This window comes from Macrotis lagotis, chromosome 1 (assembly GCF_037893015.1).
Source record: "Macrotis lagotis isolate mMagLag1 chromosome 1, bilby.v1.9.chrom.fasta, whole genome shotgun sequence".
Taxonomy (NCBI): Eukaryota; Metazoa; Chordata; class Mammalia; order Peramelemorphia; family Peramelidae; genus Macrotis; species Macrotis lagotis.
In genome coordinates, this window is record NC_133658.1 from 744,747,486 (window position 1) to 744,772,026 (window position 24,541).

General features: G+C 45.3%; 1 protein-coding gene across 1 annotated transcript in view; it reads left to right on the plus strand.

The window, feature by feature from the left end:
* The window catches only part of IGSF9B (immunoglobulin superfamily member 9B), a 68,604-nt gene that overhangs the window by 35,137 nt on the left and 8,926 nt on the right, over positions 1 to 24,541 (plus strand). The window contains exons 12-19 of the mRNA XM_074216282.1: positions 553 to 676; positions 4,064 to 4,239; positions 5,388 to 5,614; positions 6,268 to 6,352; positions 10,276 to 10,437; positions 11,372 to 11,417; positions 12,479 to 14,128; positions 23,836 to 23,957. Coding sequence (XP_074072383.1) covers positions 553 to 676; positions 4,064 to 4,239; positions 5,388 to 5,614; positions 6,268 to 6,352; positions 10,276 to 10,437; positions 11,372 to 11,417; positions 12,479 to 14,128; positions 23,836 to 23,957 — 2,592 coding nt within the window. The remainder of the gene's footprint in view (positions 1 to 552; positions 677 to 4,063; positions 4,240 to 5,387; positions 5,615 to 6,267; positions 6,353 to 10,275; positions 10,438 to 11,371; positions 11,418 to 12,478; positions 14,129 to 23,835; positions 23,958 to 24,541) is intronic.

Here is a 24,541-nt window from a genome sequence, read left to right on the forward strand (position 1 = left end):
GGGGCCTGCCTAAGAGGCATATTGGAAAAAAGAAGGTATGATGATGGAGGGGATGAAGGAATCGGGACAAGGAGAAGAGAGCTTCTAGAAGGTATCTACTTTTTCTCTTGAGTGTTCTCCTGTCAGGACCTCAGAATCCAGTATCAGGCTGCTCTGACCCTTTTGGGGGTTTGCTGGTTGAAAGTTTATTTTATGACAGGGTGTATTCAATCTACATTGGAGGCTGGACAACCCCACCCAGAGAAGTGACATTTTCTTTATAGGTCACAAGCAGTTATGAAATGTAATAGCCCTCTGGCCCTAGCTACAGTTCTGTTTTAAGGGGAGACTTCCTTTATTCTCTAGCCCAGATCACAGAGAGTTCATAGCTAAGGGCTTTGCTCAACCTCATCTTGTGATATCCTATCTCTAACCTCCACAGTATCTCCTGCAAGCAATGACTATACTCTTCAACTTCCTTTGAGTTTTGGGGGAACTTCCCTGTCTTGAGGGCCAATCCAATCTGGTTCACATCTTTTCAGCTATGGGTTTTCTTTTCCATCTTGTCTTCAGGCACCAGCCCTCACGCCCCCAGCAGCGTTCGGGTCCTTGTCTCCATGACGACTGCCAATGTGTCCTGGGAGCCAGGCTATGATGGCGGCTATGATCAGACATTCTCAGTTTGGTACGGCCCTCTGTGAGTCACCCCCGCATGCTTTGCTTTGCTTTTCCCTCCTGACTTCAACCATTACCCTTGGGTGGATAGTGAAGAGTATAAAAGGGGAGGGAATCTTTGACCTAACAGACCCCCTATGTGTGAAGAGGGTGGGAAAGTGGGATAGTCCTGGGGGGGTGGTGGTGAGAAAGACATTAAAAATATCCCTTAAGCTCTACTGGGGGTGGGGCTTGAGGGACTTTGGGAGAATCCATTTAGGCTTTAGCATGAATTGCCCAGAAGATTGTCTTTGCTGCCAACTTCCTGGCTCATCATATTACCTGTTCTCCCTTCTTGACTCTCTTTTCCTTTAGGCTTCTCTGTACCACTGACTAGGGGTGGGTAGGTAGGACATGATACCATTGAAGATGCTTAGGACTTTGGGGAAATGACCAAATCCAAGCCCTAGAGCCTGATTCCTATTCTGCCCCTTCCTGAGTAGCTCTAGGAGAGGTGACTATCAGCTTCGTGACCTCAGATTTTGAACTGTTGTTTTTCCCCCAGGTCCTTAGTATTTTGCACCATTGCTTTTTGTCTCTTCACTGAGCTTAACCAGGGTTATGGGTAACCTAGTTATGGTGGGTGAGTAGTAATGGGTAGTAATCCTAGAAACAGGATTGCATTGAGAGCAGGAAAGAAAGGAGAATATAACATCAATAGTAATAGACCTTTTTCACCTTTATTGAATACCTCCTTTTCACCCTACTCCTTCCTCATGCCCATTCCTCATGAAGAGCCACAGCCACCTGCATGGATGGTGTCTTTGAACAAGAAGGGCAAAGTTTTCCCAATTTCTTTTGCTTGGACTATCTCTCACCTTAGTGAAAAAATTCCAATGGCTCTTTTCCATTCCTGGCTTAGACATGGGCAGAAGCTCATAGAGGAGCATTTGTGTAGGACAAAGAAAGGTCCTTTGATGCTTCTCAGTAGAAGAAGGAAAAGGCAACGCTAATATGACTTGATGAAAATTTCTAAGACACTTTCTATTCATTTGCAAGGTTATCTGGCTCTCCAATTCCTATGCTTCTATCAAGTGGACCATTTCTATCACCAATATATCAAGGACTTACTTAATTTCTGATACTGGTTAATGAGCACTGTTCCCTTTTATCTCCTTCCTTTTAATTTGGGTATTCCCTCCATTTAGCATCTAGATTTGGGATATCAGCCCCTTTCATTTTTTATCATGGTTCCTATCTATACTTTTGTTTTAAGCTGTGGCAGTAGGAAGGATAATTAGCAGAATAGCACTACCCCTTCCAATCTCTAGTAACTTATGAAACCAGCTATATTACAATGAAGGATAAACATCGACATCTGGTGAGCCCAGCGGAGGCCTCCTTCCTGCTGAACCTCACTTGCTAACCTATAACTATGTCTGCCTAACATGGCCCTAGAGAAGTCTCAGGGAAGACAGGGGTTGAGATGAGGGTCTGTTAATAAAACAAACCCTATTCTCTGTTCCATACATCTGCTTGTCCCTATCTTGTTCCTTTCCCCTTAAGTATTATTTAGAATATGATCAGCTTGGAAGGGCAGGATCATATTGGGGCTTCTTGGCTTCTTTGCTCTTTCCTGGACTTTCTGGAGAAACTAAAAAGAATTAGAGTGATTGGAGGTAGGGTCAAAAGGTGAAGACCAGGCTTACTTTTGTTGTCACTGTGATCCCCTGAAATAATGATGATGCTAATGGTAATAATGCTATTTACATAGAATTTTAGAATTTGCAAAACACTTTACATATTTATTCCACTGATCTTTGTAATAATTCTGGGAGGTAGTGTTTTATAGGGAAGGGGGAACCATCTTTTAATAAATATTCTTAGAGGGCAAGAAGCAGCAAAGGTTGAATCTTCTGGGAACTACTTGGAGACATCTGCAAGGTCACAGAACAATTGAGGTTGTGGGTCAAAGAAAGTCCTTGGTCTGGCTTCTGTACCTAGTAAGGAAGGTACAAGGTGATGGAAGGAAATTCTGAAAATAACCTGGGGGGGGTACCCTTGCTGCTTGTAGCTCTGCTCCATGAACTTTTTGCCATTTTTAACTTGCTTTGGTGTTGTAGGTGAATGGAAGGTAGAGTTCAGTTCTTTCCTTTCTCCCTTCCATCTCATCCTTATTCTCCCTTGTTCACCTCCCCTTCCTCCCCATTACCCGTGTGCCTTTTCTTGAACACTTAGCCTTCTTTTTAAAATGTCCTTGCCCACCCAGCCAGGAAGAATTGGCAGTGGCTCCCTTGGGTCCAGAGGAGCAAAGATGTAGTTGTCCAATCAACAATCAACGCTCAGCCTTAGTTGAGTTAGACAATTTCGCCTCCTTGTGGAAGATGATTGCACTGCACTGTTAGACTTTGAACCTGAATCATCCTACCCCAACCCCTCCTCAGCTTTAGCACTTTGCATGCTTTTCTAAGAATCAATGTCTTACCCCCCTCTACTCCCGTGGTGAACCCATGAACATTTCTGTCCCAGCAGGGGGTGGGATGGGATATTAAATGGTAATGGTAATAGTAATCTTTACTTTGGGAGCCTTGGGTGAAAACACTAATCCAGGGGCTCTTAACTTTTTTTTTCTATGTTATGGTCTCCTTTGGCTATATATCTGGACCCCATCTCAGAATCACGTTTTTTTGGGACAAAAATTAAACACATAGGATTAGCAAGGAAACCAATAATATTGAGATAAAGATGTCTTTTTTGGATATCTCACCCAAGTACCTGCACCATTTGAAATCTATCCGTAGACTATGGAGTCTAGATTAAGAATTGCTGAAGTCCTTGAACTGAGCTTTTTCTTCTTTTCCTATGTGGGAAATTGGCTTGATTGCAAAGGGGCAAGGAGTCCTCTGCTGAGCTCTACCTTCAATAAATTCTATTCATTCTTATTGTTCTTTCCTCTACCAAGATACTTTTGCTGTTCCATGTAGCCTATCACCCTTTCCCTTAAAGGCAGATCCTGAGAAAAATGGGAGTTGTTTACTCTTAGCCACACCCATGATGGGACATCATCTTTTTTGTGAGGTTGTCACCAGAGTTCACGTGTGTACTTTGTTCCCCACCTCACTCTCAGGATCTTGGCTTTGAACAGTGACTTGTGGACTAAATTGCTCTTTGAAATATTTTCCATTGGAAGGTAGAGCATCAATGTCTTGCACCCCTGGAAACTGCCTTGTCATCAGACATCAGGGGGCCTGGCCCACTTTTGCTGGCCAAATCATCCCACCAGGTCACTATCTCTTTTTGTGCTTAGGTAATACAGGCCCACCCACTGCCACTTGCTTAAGAACTCTCCAAGGAGCCTCCAGGTCCAGTGTAATCAGCCTTTTCCTTTATCCCCTCCCTATATTTCCTTCCTTTCCTTCTCTTTGACCAGGATGAAGAGGGCCCAGTTTGGGCCTCATGATTGGCTGTCACTGCCAGTACCACCTGGACCAAGCTGGCTACTGGTGGATACTTTGGAACCTGAGACAGCATACCAATTCAGTGTCCTGGCACAAAACAAGTTGGGCACTAGCTCATTCAGTGAAGTGGTCACTGTGAACACTTTAGGTGAGCAGCTCCTGGGGTTTGGGGATTGTGACAAGAATCCTAGCTATACAATCTTGATACTATCCTTCAGGTTTTGCACTGTGCCAAGTGATTTGTGGTACATACATACCCAAAGGCCAATTGCTTCTTGGAAACAAACTTCTGGAACCTCATATTAGATGGAAAGGAAAGAGGTAGAGTTTGATTCCTTCCTCTTAGGTCCTTTGGCTTCAGAGGTGAGAGGAGAAATCTGCCCTTTTTTCCCTTCCCCCTCTCCCAACATGATGCTACTCCTTTGATCATGTTTTTTAATTCTAGAGACTATTTTAATTCTAGAGACTATTTGTTAGTCAGTCCTTTTTTGGTTCACCCAGAAAAAATTATCAGCATGAATGATGACCCCTTCCCATCCAAGGCCAGCTGCTGCTTGGAATTGGAGGAATGCTTTCTGTCTCTCTGTCTCTCTCTCTCTAACTCTCTGTGTCTCTCTGTGTCTCTTTCTCTCTCCTGGAAGCCAAAAAGGAGCTGAGAGTGATCATATTCCCTTCTGTTTGGGATGGGGCAGGTGGTTCAGATCAGTCCAAAAGATGTCTTCACTCCCGAAGGACTTAATTATCCTGTCCTTGGGGAGGATGGAAGCTAAGAGGATAGGATGCTTGCCTAGAGCTCTGTATAACTCTTCTTTCTGGGTCTTCTTTTCCCCATTTGTGCTAAGGGATCTGAACCCATGAGACCCATAAGAGAATATTAGGGACTATCTCTCTGGGAGAAAACCAAAAATCATTTTTTTAAAATTAGGGTTTGCTCTCTCCCTGTGTCTTCTCACAAATGCTGGTTAGAATTTTCCTCCTGGTATATTTTTTTCAAATGGATTCTCCAGAGCAATCTGAAAGTGGAATTCAGGTTTCAGGACTCTTGAGACACAGCTATGGTCCTGACAGGATTCTTCTTTTGTTATAAAGGAAATATTTGTACTGAAGTTCCTCTGTTTCCCTAATATTTATTCATGGAATTTTGGAGACTTTAATGTTTAGGGACATTAGGAGACTTGAAGTTTACTTTGGTACTATGACATTGTTGAAAAGTACCAAAAGGAAGGGGGTAACAGGATTCTAACCTTTCAGTAATCCCTATGACTTTCCTTTGCCTTTCTCTCCATCCCACTGCAGCATTCCCTATCACAACTCCAGAACCCCTGGTGCTGGTTACCCCACCAAGGTGCCTCACAGCTAATCGGACCCAACAGGGTGTACTCCTATCCTGGCTTCCACCCGCCAACCACAGCTTTCCCATTGATCACTACATCATGGAGTTCCGCATTGGAGAGCGCTGGGAAATTCTAGATGATGCAATCCTGGGTACTGATGGAGACTTTTTTGCTAAGGACTTGTCACAGGTGAGGTTGGTTCAAGGCCTAGCAGTGGGGATGCCAACATAACCTGGACTTCCTCTTTGTCCATATTCTGGTGGAGATGACATGACCTTTCTCAGTTCCATTGTTGCCTTTGTTTGACCCCACTTGGAAATTGTAGTTTCAAGATTACATAGTCGCTTTTTTTTCTCTCTGGGTCAGTTTCCTAAATCTTGAATTAAAGAGGTGGGAACTGAAGTTCAGTACAATCAGCTTCCATCTGGTTTAGGGAGGGACCTGGGAAAAGGTTACCTTGAAGTTAGGCCAACACATAGGAATTTGGGGAATTGTATTCTCAATCTGGTGCATATTCCAAACCATGGAATGCACCTCCTGTGATCTGACTTGGAATAAGCAAAGGCAGTTGGGGGAAGCAGTTCGTACCATCTTCAGTTTACTGAGTTTGCCTTTGGAATGATGCTCATACAACAAGGTGAAGGGCAGGGAGAGCTCTTGAGTTAACCCTCCTAGCTTGTTCCCTTTAAAGCTTTTCGGTTTGGATGCAATTCTCCCCCTTCTTCTCCTCTTCTCTTCTATTTCTGTTAATCCCAACTCCCTTGTACCATGAGGGGTCAGAGGCAGGGTTAGTGGTGGCCAACCAGCTGACAAGGTATTGTCCTTTGGGGGGGGTGCTCTAGGACACTTGGTACGAGTTCCGAGTTCTGGCTGTCATGCAGGATTTGATCAGTGAGCCAAGCAACATTGCCGGCGTCTCCAGTACAGGTAGGTTGAGGGGGAGTGTCCTTCCCCCACATGTACACACAGGGACTTGGCAACTGAGCAAATTTAGGGGACACAAGCATCAAAAACAGGGAGAGAGGCTGGGTGGGCAAGTGAGGAAGATCCCCAAATGAAACCACAGAAACTGTTAAATCCCCCAAGGCTATTATCCAAGTCACATCCATTGAGGATTGTACCTTAGCACACAACCTAAACAGATGGGTGTCTGACCTATTCTTCATGATACCCACAGAAAGAATTTCAACCACTTCCCTCAATAAAGAATGTAATAATGTTAATGAATTTTTAAATTGTCTTGCTTGCTTCAATGTAGGTCTCTTTTCCCTTTTAAGTTTCTAATGATTGTGGGGGGGTGGCGTTAGATAGTGAAGTGGATAGAGCACCAGCCCTGGAGTCAGGAGTACTTGAGTTCAAATCCAGCCTCAGACACTTAATAATTACCTAGCTGTGTGGCCTTGGGCAAGCCACTTAACCCCACTGCCTTGCAAAAAACCCCCCCCAAAAACCTAAAAAAACGTTTCTAATGATGGGGGTAAAGTTTTTTCAACAACTCAAGTATTTATTGAATGTCATATATTATTTGCTTGCTTTTAAAGAGATAATTATGCTTATTTTGCAAGGAAGTGGTTTTAGTGATTGTTTTTTCCTTCTATTATCCCAGTTTTCTTCAGGCTAAATAATTCCAATTCTTCAGGTTTTTAAGTTATGTCTATTGTTTGCCTCTGGCCTGCTTTTGCACCTCTTTCTTAGCAGTGGATCCTAAAACACAGGCATTCCCTCCTCCTCATCCTCTCCCTCCCCAGGTAAGCTTAGTGTCCTAAAAAGAGAGAGGAGACCTTCAAGGTCACCAAACTGTGCATCAGTCCCTTGGACTGTGGCATTGTTCCTACATCTGCCCCTAGGGTCAGACAGGGGAGGGAGTGCAGGCAATGCAAACATTCCTCTGTGGGCTGGCATGGAAGACAACCTCTTTCACATCTATTACAATTATCTAATTAAGGTTCCAACCTTAGCTGTCAGAACACAGCACACCTTCTTGGCTCAGCCCCAGGGAGAGGAGGTCTAGGGAGATGGGGCAGCTGGGAGTAGGCAAGCCGCCAAGGCCGGCCTTGACTTGAGGTCTGATGACTAGTCTCAGAATTGCTCCATACTGAGCAAACTTAGATGTTTGGGTCTTAAATACTGCTCCACACAATACTTGACCTCTATCCAACTAACCAATGGGATTGTTTTTAATGTTTTCTTGTAAGACCAAGTTTTATCTAGTAGAACAAAATTCTAACACCCCCCCCCCCCCCATGCCTACTCCATTTTCTAGAGTTCATTAATATACTTGTCATGAAATCAGGATATGTTATATCAATGATAAATGCTTTCTACTGCTCAAAGAGGAAGCATGACACAGCAGATAGTCAGGAAATCTGGACTAAAGTCCTGCCCCTGCCATATACTGGCTGTTTGACCATCTCACTTAACCTCTCTGTGATCTAGACTCTTTAAGATTGTAACTTGCAGAGAGAAAGTGCCAACCTGCACTGGTAGAGGGAGTTTTTTCATCTGGGAGTCCATGTGCCAATAAAATCACAGGTCCATTCCCTGTTCCTAAAAGTTATAAACTATTCTGAGTAAAATAATCTGACAATCCCTTGAATTATCAGTGTTATTATTTCCAAAGATAGAAGCCTAGTGCCTTTGTGTCTCTTATCCCTCCCCTGTTCCCCCCCCCCCCCCCCCAGGCAGATGCAGTTGATAGGATGCTGAGATTGGAGTTAGGAGGACCTGAGTTTAAATCTGATCTCAGACACTCATTAGTTGTATGACCCTAGGCAAGTCACTGAATCCCCTTTGTCCCAGTTTCCTCATCTGTAAAAGGAGCCGAGAAGGAAATGGCTAGCCTTGTCTGCCAAGAAAGCCCTAAATGGGGTCATGAAGAGTCGGACATGATTGAAAAATGAATCAACATTGACACACAGCATTTGGTAAACTCCTCTGTTCATTCTGATCCTCCAGAATGTCAAACATTCATTCAAACAGAATAAAGAAGAGAAGATGAATTATTTTTTCATTCACTAAACTTATTAAACTCCTACAATGTGAATCCAGTAATTCCTATATGCAAATGCATTATACAAAGAGTTAGGGGAGATATAGAAATGATTAAGCACAACCTAGATTTAGATTTGGAAGGGACATTTGAGGTCAGATAGTCAGACCTTATTTTATAAATGATGAAACTGAGACCAGGAGATGTTAAATAATTTTCTCAAGATTATGCTATTAGTGGTAGAAGTCAAAACTAGAGTACATATCAGTTTTAGAGATGGAAAGGACAAGTAGAAGTCATTGAATTCCACCCTATTATGTTACAAACAGCTCTCATTTTATACATAAAAAACTGATAATCACAGAGGTCAAGTAGTATGCTCCAGGTCACTTGGGTGACTTTATGGGAAAGCTGGAATTTGAACCTAGGAAATCCAGCATAGTAATAGTAAGGAGTAGCCCCATCTGAAACAACATCACCATAGCTAAATCCTGTTTTTCCCTTTTTCTTAGAATTCTTACATACTCAAAAAAAATCATAGAAGGTAGAACTGGAAAGGACCTTAAAATGAAGTCCTTGAAGCCAGTGCCCTCATTTTGTGTGATTTCTTTTGAGACTGATGTGATTTTCTGGGCCTATAAGACCAGAGTGATTTGTATGGCTGTCTGAGTAAGTGCCAAGTTTATTATGTATGGCTGAAAAATTTTCACAATGATTAGGAGAACGTTTTGAAACATAAGATTATAATCTAACTATCCTGACTTCTATGTGATAGATCTGTTCATAGCCATTCTTTTTTTTTCCTTTTGTGAGTTAAAGGATCATTTTCTTCATGAAACAATGTCTTTCTTTTTGTCCTCAGAGTACCTCCCTGCCCCAAAGTCCAGAATCCTCTAAAAATAAACCAACCAACCAAAAAAGCCCCATACTCCTATTATATTCAACTTGTGGACTACAGATCCTCAGAGAACTAGAGGAAACTTAGATAAGACTATTGTCCTCAAAAAGCATATAGTCTAGTAGAACTGATAAAACAAGTGAACAAATCAATCTAATGCAAGTTATCACAGCTCAAGTTAGAGTGTGATAAATAAGGAGAGTTAAAAATTCTGTCCCAGAGGGTCTAGCTTCTCAAAAGGCTGAATTAGGAATAATGAACAGATAAGGCAGAGAGGCAGCTAACTGATCCATAAAGGGAAAAATTTCCTAGTGAGTGGAACTGTTAAAGATAGTGAGACTCACATCCCTAGAAGTGGATGAACACTTCTTAGGGAAGTTGTAAAGGAAATTTCCATACAGAGACCAAACTAGACAATAACATCTGAGGTTTCTTCCAACTCAGATTCTGTTAAGTGCTTTGATATTAGATGAATGAGAAATCTCTTTCAGCAAGGAGTATCAGGGGCAGCTAGGTGGCGTTAGTGGCTAGAGCACTAGCCCTGCAGTCAGGAGGACCTGAGTTCAAATTTGACCTCAGACACTTAATAATTACCTAGTTGTGTGGCCATGGGTAAGTCATTTAACCCCATGCAAAAAATTGCAAAAACCAAAAAAGTACTATCAGGAAATGCTTCATGCAGCAAGTATCATTTGACCAGCACTGTGAAGAATGGATGGGATGCCATCCTCTGTTCCTGAGGGAGAAAAGGATTGAAAGCACAATGGGGTTGGTTTGGATGACAACAAACAAATGGTCCAATTTGGTTGGCGTATAGTTTATGTACTGGGAAACAGTGTCAGACAAATCTTAATATTCAATCCTACCGTAAGTTCCCATACATGTAGGGGAGATTGATTCACCCTGACTAGGGGAAGTTGTGGGAGGTTTGAGATTCATGTGTTTCTTCCATGTCCCCGGCAGACATCTTCCCACAGCCTGACCTGACGGACGATGGATTGGCCCGCCCAGTGTTGGCTGGCATCGTGGCAACAATCTGCTTCCTGGCAGCAGCCATCCTTTTCAGCACCTTGGCTGCCTGCTTTGTCAACAAACAGCGTAAGCGCAAGCTCAAACGCAAAAAAGGTGAGTGGTCTCTTGGCCTCCCAGGCCTGCCATCCTCATCAGGTGACTATATCTCCTGGGGAAGTTGACCCTTCAGCTGGTCTCTGTAATGAACAGGTCTGACCCAGGACAGTATAATGGTGGTTTAGATATGGAATTGGCACAAAAATGAGACCCTTGAAGTAATTCAATGATCAATCAGTCAGAAGTTACTCAGAATCTTTTTTTTTTTACATTTTTTCAAGGCAATGGGGTTAAGTGGCTTGCCCAAGGCCACACGGCTAGGTAATTATCAAGTGTCTAAGGTCGGATTTGAACTCAGGTACTCCTGACTCCAAGGCCGGTGCTCTATCCACTGCACCACCTAGCCACCCCAGTCAGAAGTTATTACAAATGCGGACTAAGTCAGAAATTGTGCTAATGATGTTTACTTAGTTATAGCTTACAAAGGATATTCAATGAGGATACCTTATCACTTGACTTGGGTAGATGTGGTCCTCTTTGCTTCCCTAAGAAAATGTTTCTGGTGAGTTGGCAGGGTATGTTTCCCTTCCTCTTGAGTTCCCTAGGGATAGCCTTTTATGGGAATGAGAGAATCTACTATGTGAGAAGACTTGATATGAAGTATCAAGTAATTTTAAATGTTGGGAATAAGGCAGATAGGAAGGGCCATTGGGTAAAGGGCCAGGGTAGAGGTTAGAGGTGGTGGAGTGAAGCCCTCTTGTGGAGGTAATCTGGGAAAGAAGCCTACTTCAATTTTCTGCCCTCTCTTAGGTAGGGATTGAGATCTGGAAGCCACTGGAGAGATGCCAATGATGGCAGAGAGTTGTCTCCTTGGACTATGCTCTCTATTTTGGGGATTTGTGTCCCTTTGCCAACAGGGAATGGAACTGTGGCTTATGACTTCTATCTTTTGGGTCTCTCAGACCTTAGTATGTTCTCCATTTCCTTTCAGATCCTCCACTCTCTATCACTCATTGCAGGAAGAGCCTGGAATCTCCGTGAGTATATCCATGAAATATGAAAAGGGTTTGGGGTGGAGGGGGACCAGTGAGAAGGTACTGTATTCCTTCTTAACCTTGCTTTTAGGTCATGGAAAGAACTGTGTTGGAATTTGGAAGCCATTTTAAATGTTTTTATTCCCCACCATTTAAACACTTGGGCTCATTTAATCCTGGCTCTAACTAGTATTATCACAAACATTTTTCCGACCTGTTGATTTTTAATTTATAAACATGATTCTTGTCGTAGTTTCTAGTCCCCCAGTATCTGGCACATAGTAGGGATTTAGCAAAAATGCTTGTTGAAGGAATGAATGAATGAATGATTGAATAGATGACTACAGTTAACACTAAATTATCTATACTAATGGAAGGGAGCAGTGGTGTAGATAATCTAAATTAGCAGATAATCTAAAAACTATTTCTCTTTGGCCATGGGAATGCATGCATTAATGTAACGTTACCCCCCATCTAACAGATTTACTGCTTTGTTTAAACTAGTATTAAACTGAATTTGCATTCCCCAAGCATATATCAGTTGGCAATGTGTATATGTGTTTATCTGGAGGGAAAGGGGATAGACCAGAAGCATATGCCAAGTTCTGGGGGAGAAGCCATAATTAGGCATTTATAATTCTTTTCTAAAAAATGAGAATCAGCCTGGTATGGTGGATAGAGAGTTGACCTCTGGGTTTGGAAGACCTGGGTTCAAGTCTTGCCTATGATACATACTGGCTGTGTGACCCTCAGCAATTTGCTAACCTCCCCAGTGTCCTAGGCATCTCTCTAAGACTAATCACTAATTGTGATTGGAATCTGTAGAGGAAGTTTCCTTCCTGGGAACTGCCCACATGGATGAAAGATCTGAACTTAAAAAAAAAAGAAGAAAAAGAAGCTAATACTCATGCAGAAAGTGGAGGTGGTAGTGGTACCTCCTTCTCTCTTTCAGCATCCCTGTCTTAAGAGCTGTTGTGTCGGGTGGGCTAGATAAGTTTGAAAGGATAAATAGGCTATTCCACATTCTCTCTCCCCTCATTGTCTCCTTTCTCTCTTTCGCCCAGTTTATCCTCTGGAAAAGTGAGTCCTGAGAGTATCCGTACACTAAGAGCCCCCTCGGAATCCTCTGATGACCAGGGCCAGCCGGCAGCTAAGAGGATGCTGAGCCCCAGCCGAGAGAAGGAACTGTCCTTATACAAGAAGACCAAGCGGGCCATCAGCAGCAAGAAGTACAGCGTGGCCAAAGCTGAAGCCGAGGCTGAAGCCACTACCCCTATCGAGCTCATCAGCCGGGGCCCCGATGGACGCTTTGTGATGGATCCCTCTGAGATGGAGCCCTCGCTCAAGAGCCGGCGCATTGAAGGCTTCCCCTTTGCAGAGGAGACTGACATGTACCCCGAGTTCCGTCAATCAGATGAAGAAAATGACGACCCACTGGTGCCCACCTCGGTGGCTGCCCTCAAGTCTCAGCTGACCCCTCTGTCATCCAGCCAAGAGTCCTACCTGCCGCCACCAGCATACAGTCCCCGGTTCCAGCCCCGGGGGCTGGAGGGTCCCAGTGGTCTGGAAGGCCGGCTCCAGGCCACGGGCCAGGCCCGGCCCCCAGGCCCCCGGCCCTTCCACCACGGCCAGTACTACGGTTACCTCAGCAGCAGCAGCCCTGGGGAAGTGGAGCCCCCGCCCTTCTACATGCCTGAAGTGGGCAGCCCCCTGAGCTCCGTCATGTCGTCCCCGCCCCTGCACACGGAGGGGCCTTTCGGTCACCCCACCATCCCCGAGGAGAACGGCGAGAATAACTCCAACAGTACGCTGCCCTTGACTCAGACACCCACGGGAGGCCGCTCCCCGGAGCCCTGGGGCCGGCCCGAGTTTCCTTTCGGTGGGCTGGAGTCTCCGGCCATGATGTTCCCCCACCAGCTGCACCCCTGCGATGTGGCAGAGAGCCTGCAGCCGAAGGCCTGCCTCCCCCGGGGGCTGCCCCCCACCTCCCTCCAGGTGCCCGCAGCCTATCCGGGTATCCTGTCCTTGGAGGCACCAAAGAGCTGGGCAGGCAAGTCACCTGGCAGAGGTCCAGTCGCAGTGCCCCCCGCCACCAAGTGGCAGGACAAACCTATGCAACCTCTGGTGAGCCAAGGGCAGCTCAGACATACCAGCCAAGGCATGGGCATACCGGTGTTGCCTTACCCCGAGCCGGCCGAGCCCGCGGGTCATGGCGGCCCCGGCACATTCAGCCTGGACACCCGGTGGTATGAGCCCCAGCCTCGGCCCAGACCCAGCCCCCGGCAGGGCAGGCGAGCCGAGCCCAGTTTACATCAAGTGGTGCTACAGCCCTCGCGGCTCTCGCCTCTGACCCAAAGTCCCCTAAGCTCCCGAACCGGCTCACCCGAGCTGGCGGCCCGGGCCCGGCCCCGGCCCGGCCTCTTGCAGCAGGCAGACATCTCGGAGATAACCCTACAGCCACCCGCCGCAGTCAGCTTCTCCCGCAAGTCCACGCCATCCACTGGGTCCCCTTCCCAGAGCAGTCGGGGCGACAGCCCTAGTTATCGGCCGGCCATGGGCTTCACCACCCTGGCCACTGGCTACCCCTCCCCGCCCCAGGGCCCTGCTGGGCCTGCGGACAACCTGGATGTGTTCGGACAGACGCCCTCCCCCCGGAGGATGGGGGAGGAGCTGCTCAGACCAGAGCCCCCACCAACAACCTTATCCACTTCAGGGTGAGTATGCTGTGGCCGCCCCTTCCCCCTCCTCACCTGGTCTACTTCCTCCCCCCCATTCCTCGCCCCCTCACCCCTCTCATCAACCCAAATGACAGGGCTCGTTTGGACATGCTGCAGCATCCCTTTGGGAGACGAGTTCTGATTGGCAGAGGTCAGGGTGTTTGGCCAGTGGCTGAGGGCGGGGGTTCACCTGCCTGGGTGCCCAGTCGGTGGTGTGAGGAGTCTCCTTTCTCCACCGATCCCAGCAGAGCTTTAGGAGGCATTTGAGGTGACTGGGAGTGACGACGGGAGCAGATGGGGCAGAGGAGGGGTGGAACTAGTCCTGGTGCGGTAGAGGGAGAGACCTCTGTGCGTGTGCGTGTGCGTGTGCGTGCGTGTGTGTGTGTGTGTGTGTGTGTGTGTGTGTGTGTGTGGGAGCTCAGTCACTTTCTCTTGGAGTCCAGGGTTCTTCCCTTCCCCGTGAATCCACGTGGTCCTGGCATCGGGGGCGGGCGGTGGGTCCAGGGGAAACCCAGAGAGTGTCTCCACATTCCTTTTCTTCCTGGCCCTTCCTCCCTTGCGAAGCAGGACCCCGGAGCGCGACTTTCCTGGATCACCAGGGCAGGGGCCTCCTGTCCCCAACCTCCTGCCCCTTAGCCCTAGCGCGCACCGGTCTCCAGTCCCTGTCCCTACGGCCTCTCCGAAAGGGATGCTGCGGCCATCAGGCTTGGGGGCTGGGAGGAAACACTCAGGCCCTGTCAACGGCATGCCAGGAGCCACACACCCCACCCCCACCCGCGCGCCTCGCAGGAAGCTGCAGAAAGACAGACAGACAAACAAGCTCCCGCGATCGGCCCGGCAGAAAGAGCACACCCTATACTCTAGCGGCTGGTATTCCAGGTACCAGAGTCACCCCCAGACACCTGTCTGTGTCCATCTTCTTCCTCTTTTGCCTTCTCCTTCCCTGGCCCTCCTTCCCCCCACCCCTTTTCTTCCTTTGCCCTTCCTCTCCCTCACTCTCAGTCTGTCTCCTCTCTCTGTCTCTCTCTCTTCCCCCTCTTTCCATCTTCTTTAGGCTGGTCCAGAACCGCCTGCTGAGTCTCTGTAATTAATGTCTTTCTTAATCCCTCTCCCTCTCTTCCTTTCTTTTTCTCTCTTTTTTTCCTCTCTCTCTCTCTCTCCCTCCCTTTCACACACACTCTTCCTCTTTCTCTCTCTGGTTCCGTCCTTTGATCTCTTTTCTTGAAGTAGTCGCCCGTTGGAGGGGAGCCGGAGAGTGCCCTGCCCTGCCCTGCCCTGCCCAGAGGAGGCTGGGATGATCGTAGGAAAGACAGAGAAGTGGTTAAGGAGGGGAGGCCAGCTCTTTCCTACCTCCCTAAATTTAGGGACCATATTTCACTCCCACCCTCTGGTACCTGGAAGTCTCAAGCCTTACCTCCCACCCTCAGCACCATGCCTGGGTGCCGAGGGTGGGAGGAGAAGGGAGTGTTGGGGATTCGGGGAGAGGTGGGGGAGAGCCTGTAAGTGGGCTGACCACATGCAACTTCCTGTGGCTTTGGAACCCCTGTTATCTAGTGATGCGCACTCCCACCCCGCCTGTCTCCGGTCGCAGGAGATGCTGTGCGTCGCAGCTGTCGTCTGTGCTTTGTGCAAGCCTGTTCATCTGCTTCGTTCCATCTCTCCCCGTTTGGTTCTCTGTCTCTGTCCCTTCCTCTCCTGTCCCCTCTCCCATCTTTGACCTGCCTTATTGGTTCTCGGCTCCCCGTGCTCCTCTTCCCCTTCCCTCTGGGCATGTGGGGTGGTCCCCGCTGCGCTGCTGGTGTTGATAACTGCTTTGTTTCTGATTGATCTCAGCTATCTGGGCAGTGTTGTCGAGACAAGCCTCTCCTCAGCTCAATAGGTAAGGGAGCTCCGCGGCCACCCGGCTGGGGCCGGGGCGGGGGCTGGGGGGAGCGAGCGGGAGGATGGACAGACTGACCGACGGGGCTTTGCCAGGGCCATCGCTTCCTTTAAAGGGGGATTAGAGGGGAATGTCTAACCGGATCCCCTCTGGTTACCCCCGTCTTTGGGGAGGTAACTGACTCCTCTGCCTCCCTCCTCCCTACCTCCTTACCCCACCTGCCCTTGGCTTCTGAGCTCTCTACTCAGAACTGCCTAAACCAGCCTACCTTCCAGGTGGAAGGAACTCTGGGGCTACTTTAGTGTTGCTTTGGACCTTCCCCTACCTTCTACAAGTCAGCCCCTTCCCAAAGCCCCCAGGAGAGATTTCCTGATTCTAGGTATTACCTTCTCCCACACACCACACAACCTGCCCACAAGCATGTTAAAGTGGTCCCTTGGGAGCCTGGATGTAGCATTAGGTCTAGACTGAATGGAATCTGCTTTGCATCTCCATCCTTGGAAAGTTCTGGGGCCATTCAGGCCTCTTGGTTAAGCCTTTGGCCAAGTTTCCAAAGAAAAGTTAAGTATGGTTGCTGGAAGACTTGGCTCTTCCCCTGAAGCCCCTCCCCTTTCAGGCTCCTTGCCAAATGCCATTGGTACCATCCCCTTTAATTTGGGCTCCCTGGACCTAGAGCTGTCTCAGTTCTTTAACATTAGTGGTAGGTCTTGGCAGTGATAGTTGTAGGGATATCTGACAGCAGGGTTATATTCCCTCTTTCTTTTTTTGTGTTCCTTCCCTCTATTCTCAGTCAAATATATTAATACACACACACACACACACACACACACACACATCAGGCAGATATGTTTGCAAGTGCCTATAGCCACAGGGCAGGAGTGTTAGTCACTTCAAACCCCTTAATGAAGGGCTCTGTGAGAGGGAAATAAGACTGAACCTTAGGGGTCTATCCAACCAGAGAGCATTTTTTTGTGGGGGGGGATAGGCTATGGGGCTGCCTGATTTGGGGCTTCTTCTCCCTGATAATTAGTAGGAGCTCTCCATCTTCTGCTCTTGACCTGGGCTTATTCCTCAAAATGGGAGCCTTGGTCTTAGGTCACTTGAAGGCATCTGGAGAGATGCTTTCCCCCTCTACCAATTGCAGGAGAAAGCTTCCCTTCCTTCCAGCTTTAGTCCGGAGTTAGAGAGTATCCTCCTGTTGTCAAGCTGCTGAATCTATCAGAAGGAAGGAATGAAGGAAACCTATATTTCCCCTTTGCCCACAGTTAGTAAGGGTGAATAATTATTTCCTATCAGAGAGACCTATATGGGCTGACACATCCTTTTCAATACTGAGTCATCTCTCAAAGTAGACCTCTTTACCATTCTTTATGACTTAGGACTATAAAACTATCCTCAACCAAGGGTGCTGAAACTGTATGTGGGGCCAACTGAGTGGTGTTATATTGCAATTATTAAAACTGGGGGTGGGGGTGAATGAAGAATTAGTGGATTGCTTTATGAGGTCACATACCCCAGGGGCCTTCTGCTAGCCTCATATACCAGAGCTTTCCAGTGAGTGATTGACTTCACCTGTTCCTCCCTTCTCTCCCCTGTAACTCCTTAGTTTTCTTGCTCCAGAGTATCTCTTTGGATGTGTTAGCCCCTTGGGACCAGCTCAGCTCTCACTGCAATTTCCCAAGGGTAGGTTCAGCTCTGTTATAATGCCAAAGGATACAATGAACTGCATCTTCACAGCCTTCCTACCATGCCCTCCTCAGACCATGCTGATCTGAGAACTAAGATGCCACTTCCATTGTAGTGGCAAACTTAAAAATGGGGTTTGTGAATATTCCAGTACTTTCTCCTCTCCCCCTGTGTTCCTTCTCTTCCCATTCTCATCATTCTGGGGGGATGTGTTTGGTAGAAATCAAGCTTACTCTCTTACTTGATATGATTCCCCTGGGGTGTGATAGCTGTTGGGATCATTTTTTAGTCTCAAGATTCCCCTTTAAAGCTGTCTTCATGATGTGCATGTGTTTCTACTTGGTCTTGCTTACAAGAACTTGTGACACCTCTTGTCTGTATTTGTTCTCTCTCTCTCCCTCTTTCTTCTTCCTTCCCATCCAGTGATTGTTTTCTCCATCTTTGCTCCTTTCCCATTTCTTCTTCCCTTTATTTTAAACTCCTAAGTTCAAATGAAGGGTTAATAGTTGTTTAGTATGAATGTGTCATTTTTACAGTCTTGTAGAGGCCATGCCGTTTTCTCAGCTCTCTCTCTCTCTCTCTCTCTCTCTCTCTCTCTCTCTCTCTGTTACAGTTGTACCCTCCCCCAACTCTTAGTCTCCTTTCTCCTAATTCCTGTATCAGTTAATCATGACCATGATGTTGCTATGTCTGGAGTGGGATTGGAAGCAGTCATGTGAGCTCTTTATCTACCAACCAAAGACCCCTTGCATTGTTCAGTAAGCCACATGAAAGACCTTTCCTGGCTAAACATTTCATGTTTTAGCTACCTACCCATCTCCATACTGGTTCCCGGGACTGGCTGAAGGGCCACTTGTAAATGTAACCTTATCCCTCAGGCTCACTACAGTTTGACTCTAGTTTGGAAAGAAGCTATAAGTCATCAGCTTTCTTCTGAATCCTGTGGCTGAGTCTTTAATTTTGGGATCAAGAAGTCCTATTTTTTCCTCAATTCTGTACCCAAGTCCTTGATTTTTGGGATCAAAATTTTTTGGTCCTATCACATTCACATACATGTACACACACACACACGCACACACACACACCCAATACATATCACACACACATATCATACACACACACACACACACATACATACACACCTCAGATGGTTATCACTTTGAAGTTATGTAAGGAACTATTCATCTGAACATGGCTTCTTTTGGTGGGCCTTTATTTTGAACAATTATATTTTCTCTATTTTAGTTTCCCTATCTATAAAACCAGGCATCTAAGTTGTTTGAGAACCATAAAGAACATCTATAGTTTCCTCTTGTAGGGGAGACTCAAGAGAGTTTGTATCATGTTGAATTGGCTTTGAGTCTTTGAAAAAGTTCTTGTTGGCCTAAGCAGAGTTAAGCTTTTCTTACCTAACTTTTAAAGTTAGTCTCAGCTACTTTTGAGAGCTTGGAGAGAGAAGGCAGTTGAAAACTAACTTCTTAGGAGCTGTAAGAAGAGTGAGATAGGGGTTTTAAAATGAAGCTCTGGGGTCTTTTCCTCTATTACTTGTGCCTCTAATTTCCTTCTTTCTCTCTCTCTCTCTCTCTCTCTCTCTCTCTCTCTCTCTCTCTCTCTCTCTTTAAGATTATTGCCTCTAATTTCAAAAGAGAAATTGTCTTGGTAGGCTAAAAGTCCATGTGGACTAAAATTTCTTGGAAGATCAGGAAAAATTCAAGGTCTAGAAACCTTCTTCTATATGTCTGGACTATCTTTGCTCTTTAAAAAGAATTTCTGCTTAACGTTTCCCAGATATCATGGAAACCTCAGTCTACTTGAAATCAGAAAAAAGACATATTACTCTTTGGAGAGACCAGATTTAAAATCCATCTTGACTGGACTCACTTGTTGAAGTCATTTTTTTTGATATTGACTCTAGAGTAGGATATTTGTCACTCAAGATTCCTTAAAACATCTGTCTCCAAAGTGTTAGGAATTGGAATTTCTTCACTTTGATTCTGTAAGCTCTCTGGGAGAAAGTATTGTGATTTATTTGTTTTTGGATACCCATGGACATAGTGCATGGTATGGAGTAAAAATTAATAAGTTCTTGTTGACTATAATTTTCAAGTGAACCTCGTTAAATTTCTCTATATCCTTAGGCAGGACTGAGCTAGGTAGCCAGGAAGGAGTCTCAAGGAAAAACTGTACTTTGCTTACTGATTTCTAATGGCCTTCCTCCCTTATCCTGAGCAGGATAAGATTCTTTGGGTCCACTGACATAGTCTCATTGCAAGGGAAAAAACAATTATAAGAATATGTGTAGACAGCAAGCATACTGGAATGGTTCAAGTCCGGCTGTCACACAATGGGAATGGATTTATCCTTCAGTGTACTACCACTCAGAAATGTTTGTCTGTAGATAGAACATCAGCCAATTTTCCATCTCCTATCTTTCCTTCTCTGACGCTGTTATAACAGAAATGTTGTCTATGACTAGGAGAGGCCATGTGTCAAACTCAACATGAAAGACACTCAGGTCAGACTTTTCTCTAGTGAAGTTCATGATCTCTTCTTAGCAGAATCAGCATTTGAATTTGATGGGGGAAATAGTTTGAAGATTGATCCAATTTAATCTGAAAAAATGATCAATGTTTGTTGGATTGAAGAACTCATAGTTGGTCTTTTAGTTTTGCCCATTTGGGAAAATCTATAGTAATTGTGTCTGGGCCTCTTTATTAGATTCCATTATGGCATTGTGACTCATTCTCATTTAGATATGAAAAATCATATGCACAGAACTATCCCACTTATTGTCATTTGCCTAATCAGACCATATAATCTTTTATTTCAAAGACTGCTTCTGATGAGACTTTTCAGGGCTGGGAAACATTACAAGTGGGAAGGGGAGAGCTTCCTAATCCTTCTTCAGAAATAATGGTTTCGTGGGGTTTAGGCATGGATATTTAGGCTTTATTTATATTCCAATTTATTTTCATCCCCTATACCTCTTCTAAAATGTCCTGAATTACAAGCTGCAGGAGAACTTAGTTTGGAGATGACCAAAACTTAGAAGGAACTGGAATCATAGTAGCGTGACTACTCAAGGCCTTCTCTTCTTAGTGATAGTCAATAACTTAGAACAGTCAATAATAGCAATAAACATTTTTATGGGTCAGGCACTTTGCCTGTATTATCTCATTTGATCCTCACAACATTCTTGGGAGATAAATGTTATTATTATCTCTATTTTACAGATGAGAAAACTGAAGTAGATAATGGTTATATGAGTTGCTCAGAGTCACCCAGCTAATAAATGTCTGAGATCAAATTTGAACTCAGTCTTTCTGACTCCAGATTCAATGCTGTATCCACTGTGCTACCTTGTAGCTGGATGTCAAGTCATTGTTGTAGGAGATCATAGACTCATCTGTCTTCCTCTTAGTCAAAGTTTTGTGAAAGATGAGACAATGCATATTGAAATGTCAAACATTTGGGGTGAAAGCCTATTCTCAAATCAAAATTTCCTCATTGGGTATATGTGTGTGTGTATGCCACAAACTTAGACATTGGTATCAGAGCTGACTTCAGGGTGTGGTTTATCAGGATCCTGATTGTGATAAAGCATATAGAGTCTTGAACAAGCCATAGAAAATCTTATGTCTAGGCCTAGCTTTGTCACAAACTTATAGGACTATGTTGGACTACCTACTATATTCCCATGATCTGGACCTCAATTATAAAGTACCGCCTAGCTCTGTGATTCTCTGCCCATCATGCGTCCTTTATCTTCTAAGTGACTAGGCTTCTGTGCCAGTACTCAGGAAAGTAGCTTTCAAGGAAGATGCTATGTGATGCAGGGGAATGAAGGATGGATTTGATATTACATGGTCAAGGTTCAAGTCCCTGCTTGGAAACATTGGGTGGGGTCATTTAATTTCTCTAGGATGCAGTTTCTTCCTCTATATAATGAGGGAATGTCCCTTCTAGCTCCAAATCTATGATCTCAAGAAAGTATGGTATTAGCTAATACATTGGGAAAACAAAGACCAAAGCCATAGACATGTATGCTCTTTGAGGGCAGAGGGACTATTTTGTTATGGTTAGGCATTTCTTAAATGCTTATTGAATTGAATTCAATAACTTCCTAAAGAAATTGAACACCTTCCCTTTAAGCAAAGCATGAAGACTTGTTCCTCAATATAATACTCACTCATCTAACTTTCTATTATGATTTGAGTCTTAGTGTTTGTGTATCTATTCACTTTTGAACTGCCTTTGGCATTCATTTTAACATATTTCACTGTAGAAAAATTGTTGTGGGGATGTAAAATAGGTTCTCACAATCTAACTCCCCAAATTCCATGGCTCTTAGGGATGACTTCAGGGGATGGTTTATCATTGGAAAGCATTATTGGATTAGATGACCATCTCTAAAATTCTCTCTAAGTCTATAAATTTTTTCCTAGCCCATTACTATCATAACACTTGTGGACCTTTTTTCTTCAATCTCCTGGTTGATTTCCTTATAGTTTTTTCTTACAAACCCTGGGTAGAATAAACATGCTTTAGCAGATCTCCTCATCTCCACTCTGTTTGACTGTTGCATCCTTAAGTTATCTGGACTCCACTTAGATCAAGTCCTTTCTCTAACTATGTAATAGGTCATAGAACCCTGGGCCCATGAACATGAAGGAGAGAGGACAGAAAAAAGGTCCTCTCTCACTCCTACCATATTCCCTGACCTATCTGTAACCATCATCAAATTGGATATTCATTGGGTATTGACACTAAAATGAAATGTCAAGGGATTTGCCTAGGTTTACAGGAAGGCAGGTGATTTCACATGTCAGAGTTTAATGGACACCTGCCAATGGCAGTGGGCTGAATGAACTGGACATACTTTGGTTAAAAATCAGAATTATGTGGTAGAGAAAAGACTGGTCTGGAAACGTTAAGTTCTGTCCCAAGTGGGTATTAGCTGTGTGACCTTGGGAAAGTCATTTACTTTCTCAGAGCCTCTTCTGTTAGATGGGGTTAATAATATGGTAACTTCCTGCCCTAGAGGGTTGTGGTGAGGAACAGAGCTTTGCAAAAAATCATCAAATGCTATATTAAATGAGTTGCCTGCTGTATGTTATTGTATTGTTAGCTCCTACCTATGTGAGTTACTGCTGTGTTGTTATCCGTTATATATGTGAACTACTGAAGTTTGTTGTTGTATGGTTGGCCCACCCTAAATGAGTTATTGTTGTATCGTTAGCCCTTATATGTGTGAGTACTGTAGTTTGTTGTTGTATTGTTAGCTCTCTCTATATGTTGGTTTTTGTTGTTTGTGGTTACTATTGATCCCTTTCCCTTACCCAGCTCCCTGAGTCATGAACAGGACTTCCAGAGACCTCTGGTTCATATACTCCACTTCCACCTTTTCCCCTCTTTAGTGTGGACATCTAGCTATGGCCAGCAAAAGGTTAAAGAGATCCCCTTACAGAGAAATGTTGTCATCTGATTGATGGTTTCTGCCTCTGGTTGCTCACCTTGGTGTCCTGAAATCAGATGGATGCGAAGGAGCCTCGTGGGACGAGGTCTTGGGAACCTATGGCTTCTTTGGATGTGATGTCTCTCCCTCCGCCCCAGGGCTGCCCTTCTCTGGAGGCTGGGGGAAGGAGGAGCACAGTGCTGCATGCCAGTCATCTGGGCTGGGGTTACCTGCCATGCACTTCACCGCACCTCTTGCCTTTTCTCTTAGAGGACTTTCCTGCCAGGTATTCAGGAACTTCAGACACGGAAGCTGCTTCCCTCTCTGACCCTTCATTCCTCACGGCTTATGGGCAGTGCTGAAGGGGTGCTCATTGTGCTAAAATCAAGGTTTCTACTTTTTCAGGATTCCCCCGATTCTCCCACAGATTGATTTGCATCTACAGGAACCTGTTGGAGTTGGGGTTCAAGAACGGCTGGCTCTTGTTGCAGAATTCTCTGTTGGGAGGTCTTTTTAGTGGAAAGTCAGGAATCCAGGAACCCACCAAGAGAACCCAGACTCCACCGAACTGCTCTCTGCTTGCAGATGGGACAGCCAATAACTTCATTCCCTGAGAGGCTCACTCTTCCTGAAGGAAAAGTCAGTCATGCTGACCCGCATTTATCTGTCTTTCCTCCCTTCCAGAACACATCCATCTGCACCCGGGAATTCTGCTGCACCTGAGAGGCTTGAAGCTCTGAAATACCAACGGATAAAGAAGCCCAAAAAGTCAACCAAGGGCTCCTCGAAATCCAAAAAGCGATCCGGTGAGTTATGGGGAAGAGTCCTGTTCTTTCAGTTGCTGGATCTGTGGATGTTTAGCCTGGAAAAGGAAAAGCTAACGGGGTCAAGAGACCAATGTTGATGGTTTTGAAAGGCTTGCCATGTAGAGGAGAGGAATTAGGCTTAGTCTGTTTGGACCCCAGTGGGCAACATCAGGGAAAACTCCCTAACAATTAGAGCTACCTCAGAGGAGAATTCCCTCCCTGTGGGGGTCTTCTAGCAAAGGCTAAATGACCATTTGACAGGTGAGTTATAGCGAAGATTCCTTTTAGGCATTAATCATAATAGGAATAACGATGAGGACGATGGTGATGATAAGGTTTGCAAAACACTTTTACATAATTATTTGATTTTATCATAGCTATCCGTAAAGTAGATGCTATTGTAGTACCTACTTTGCTGGTGAGGAAACTGAGGCAGAAGCACAGTGAATTGCCCAGAGTTCAGAGTCACACAGCTAGTAAGTGTTTGTAGTAGGATTTTAGCTCAGGTCTTCCTGAATCCAAGTCTAGTGCTTTTTTTTGTTGTTGTTGTTGCTGTTATTGTTGTTGATTAGTTTGTCTGACTC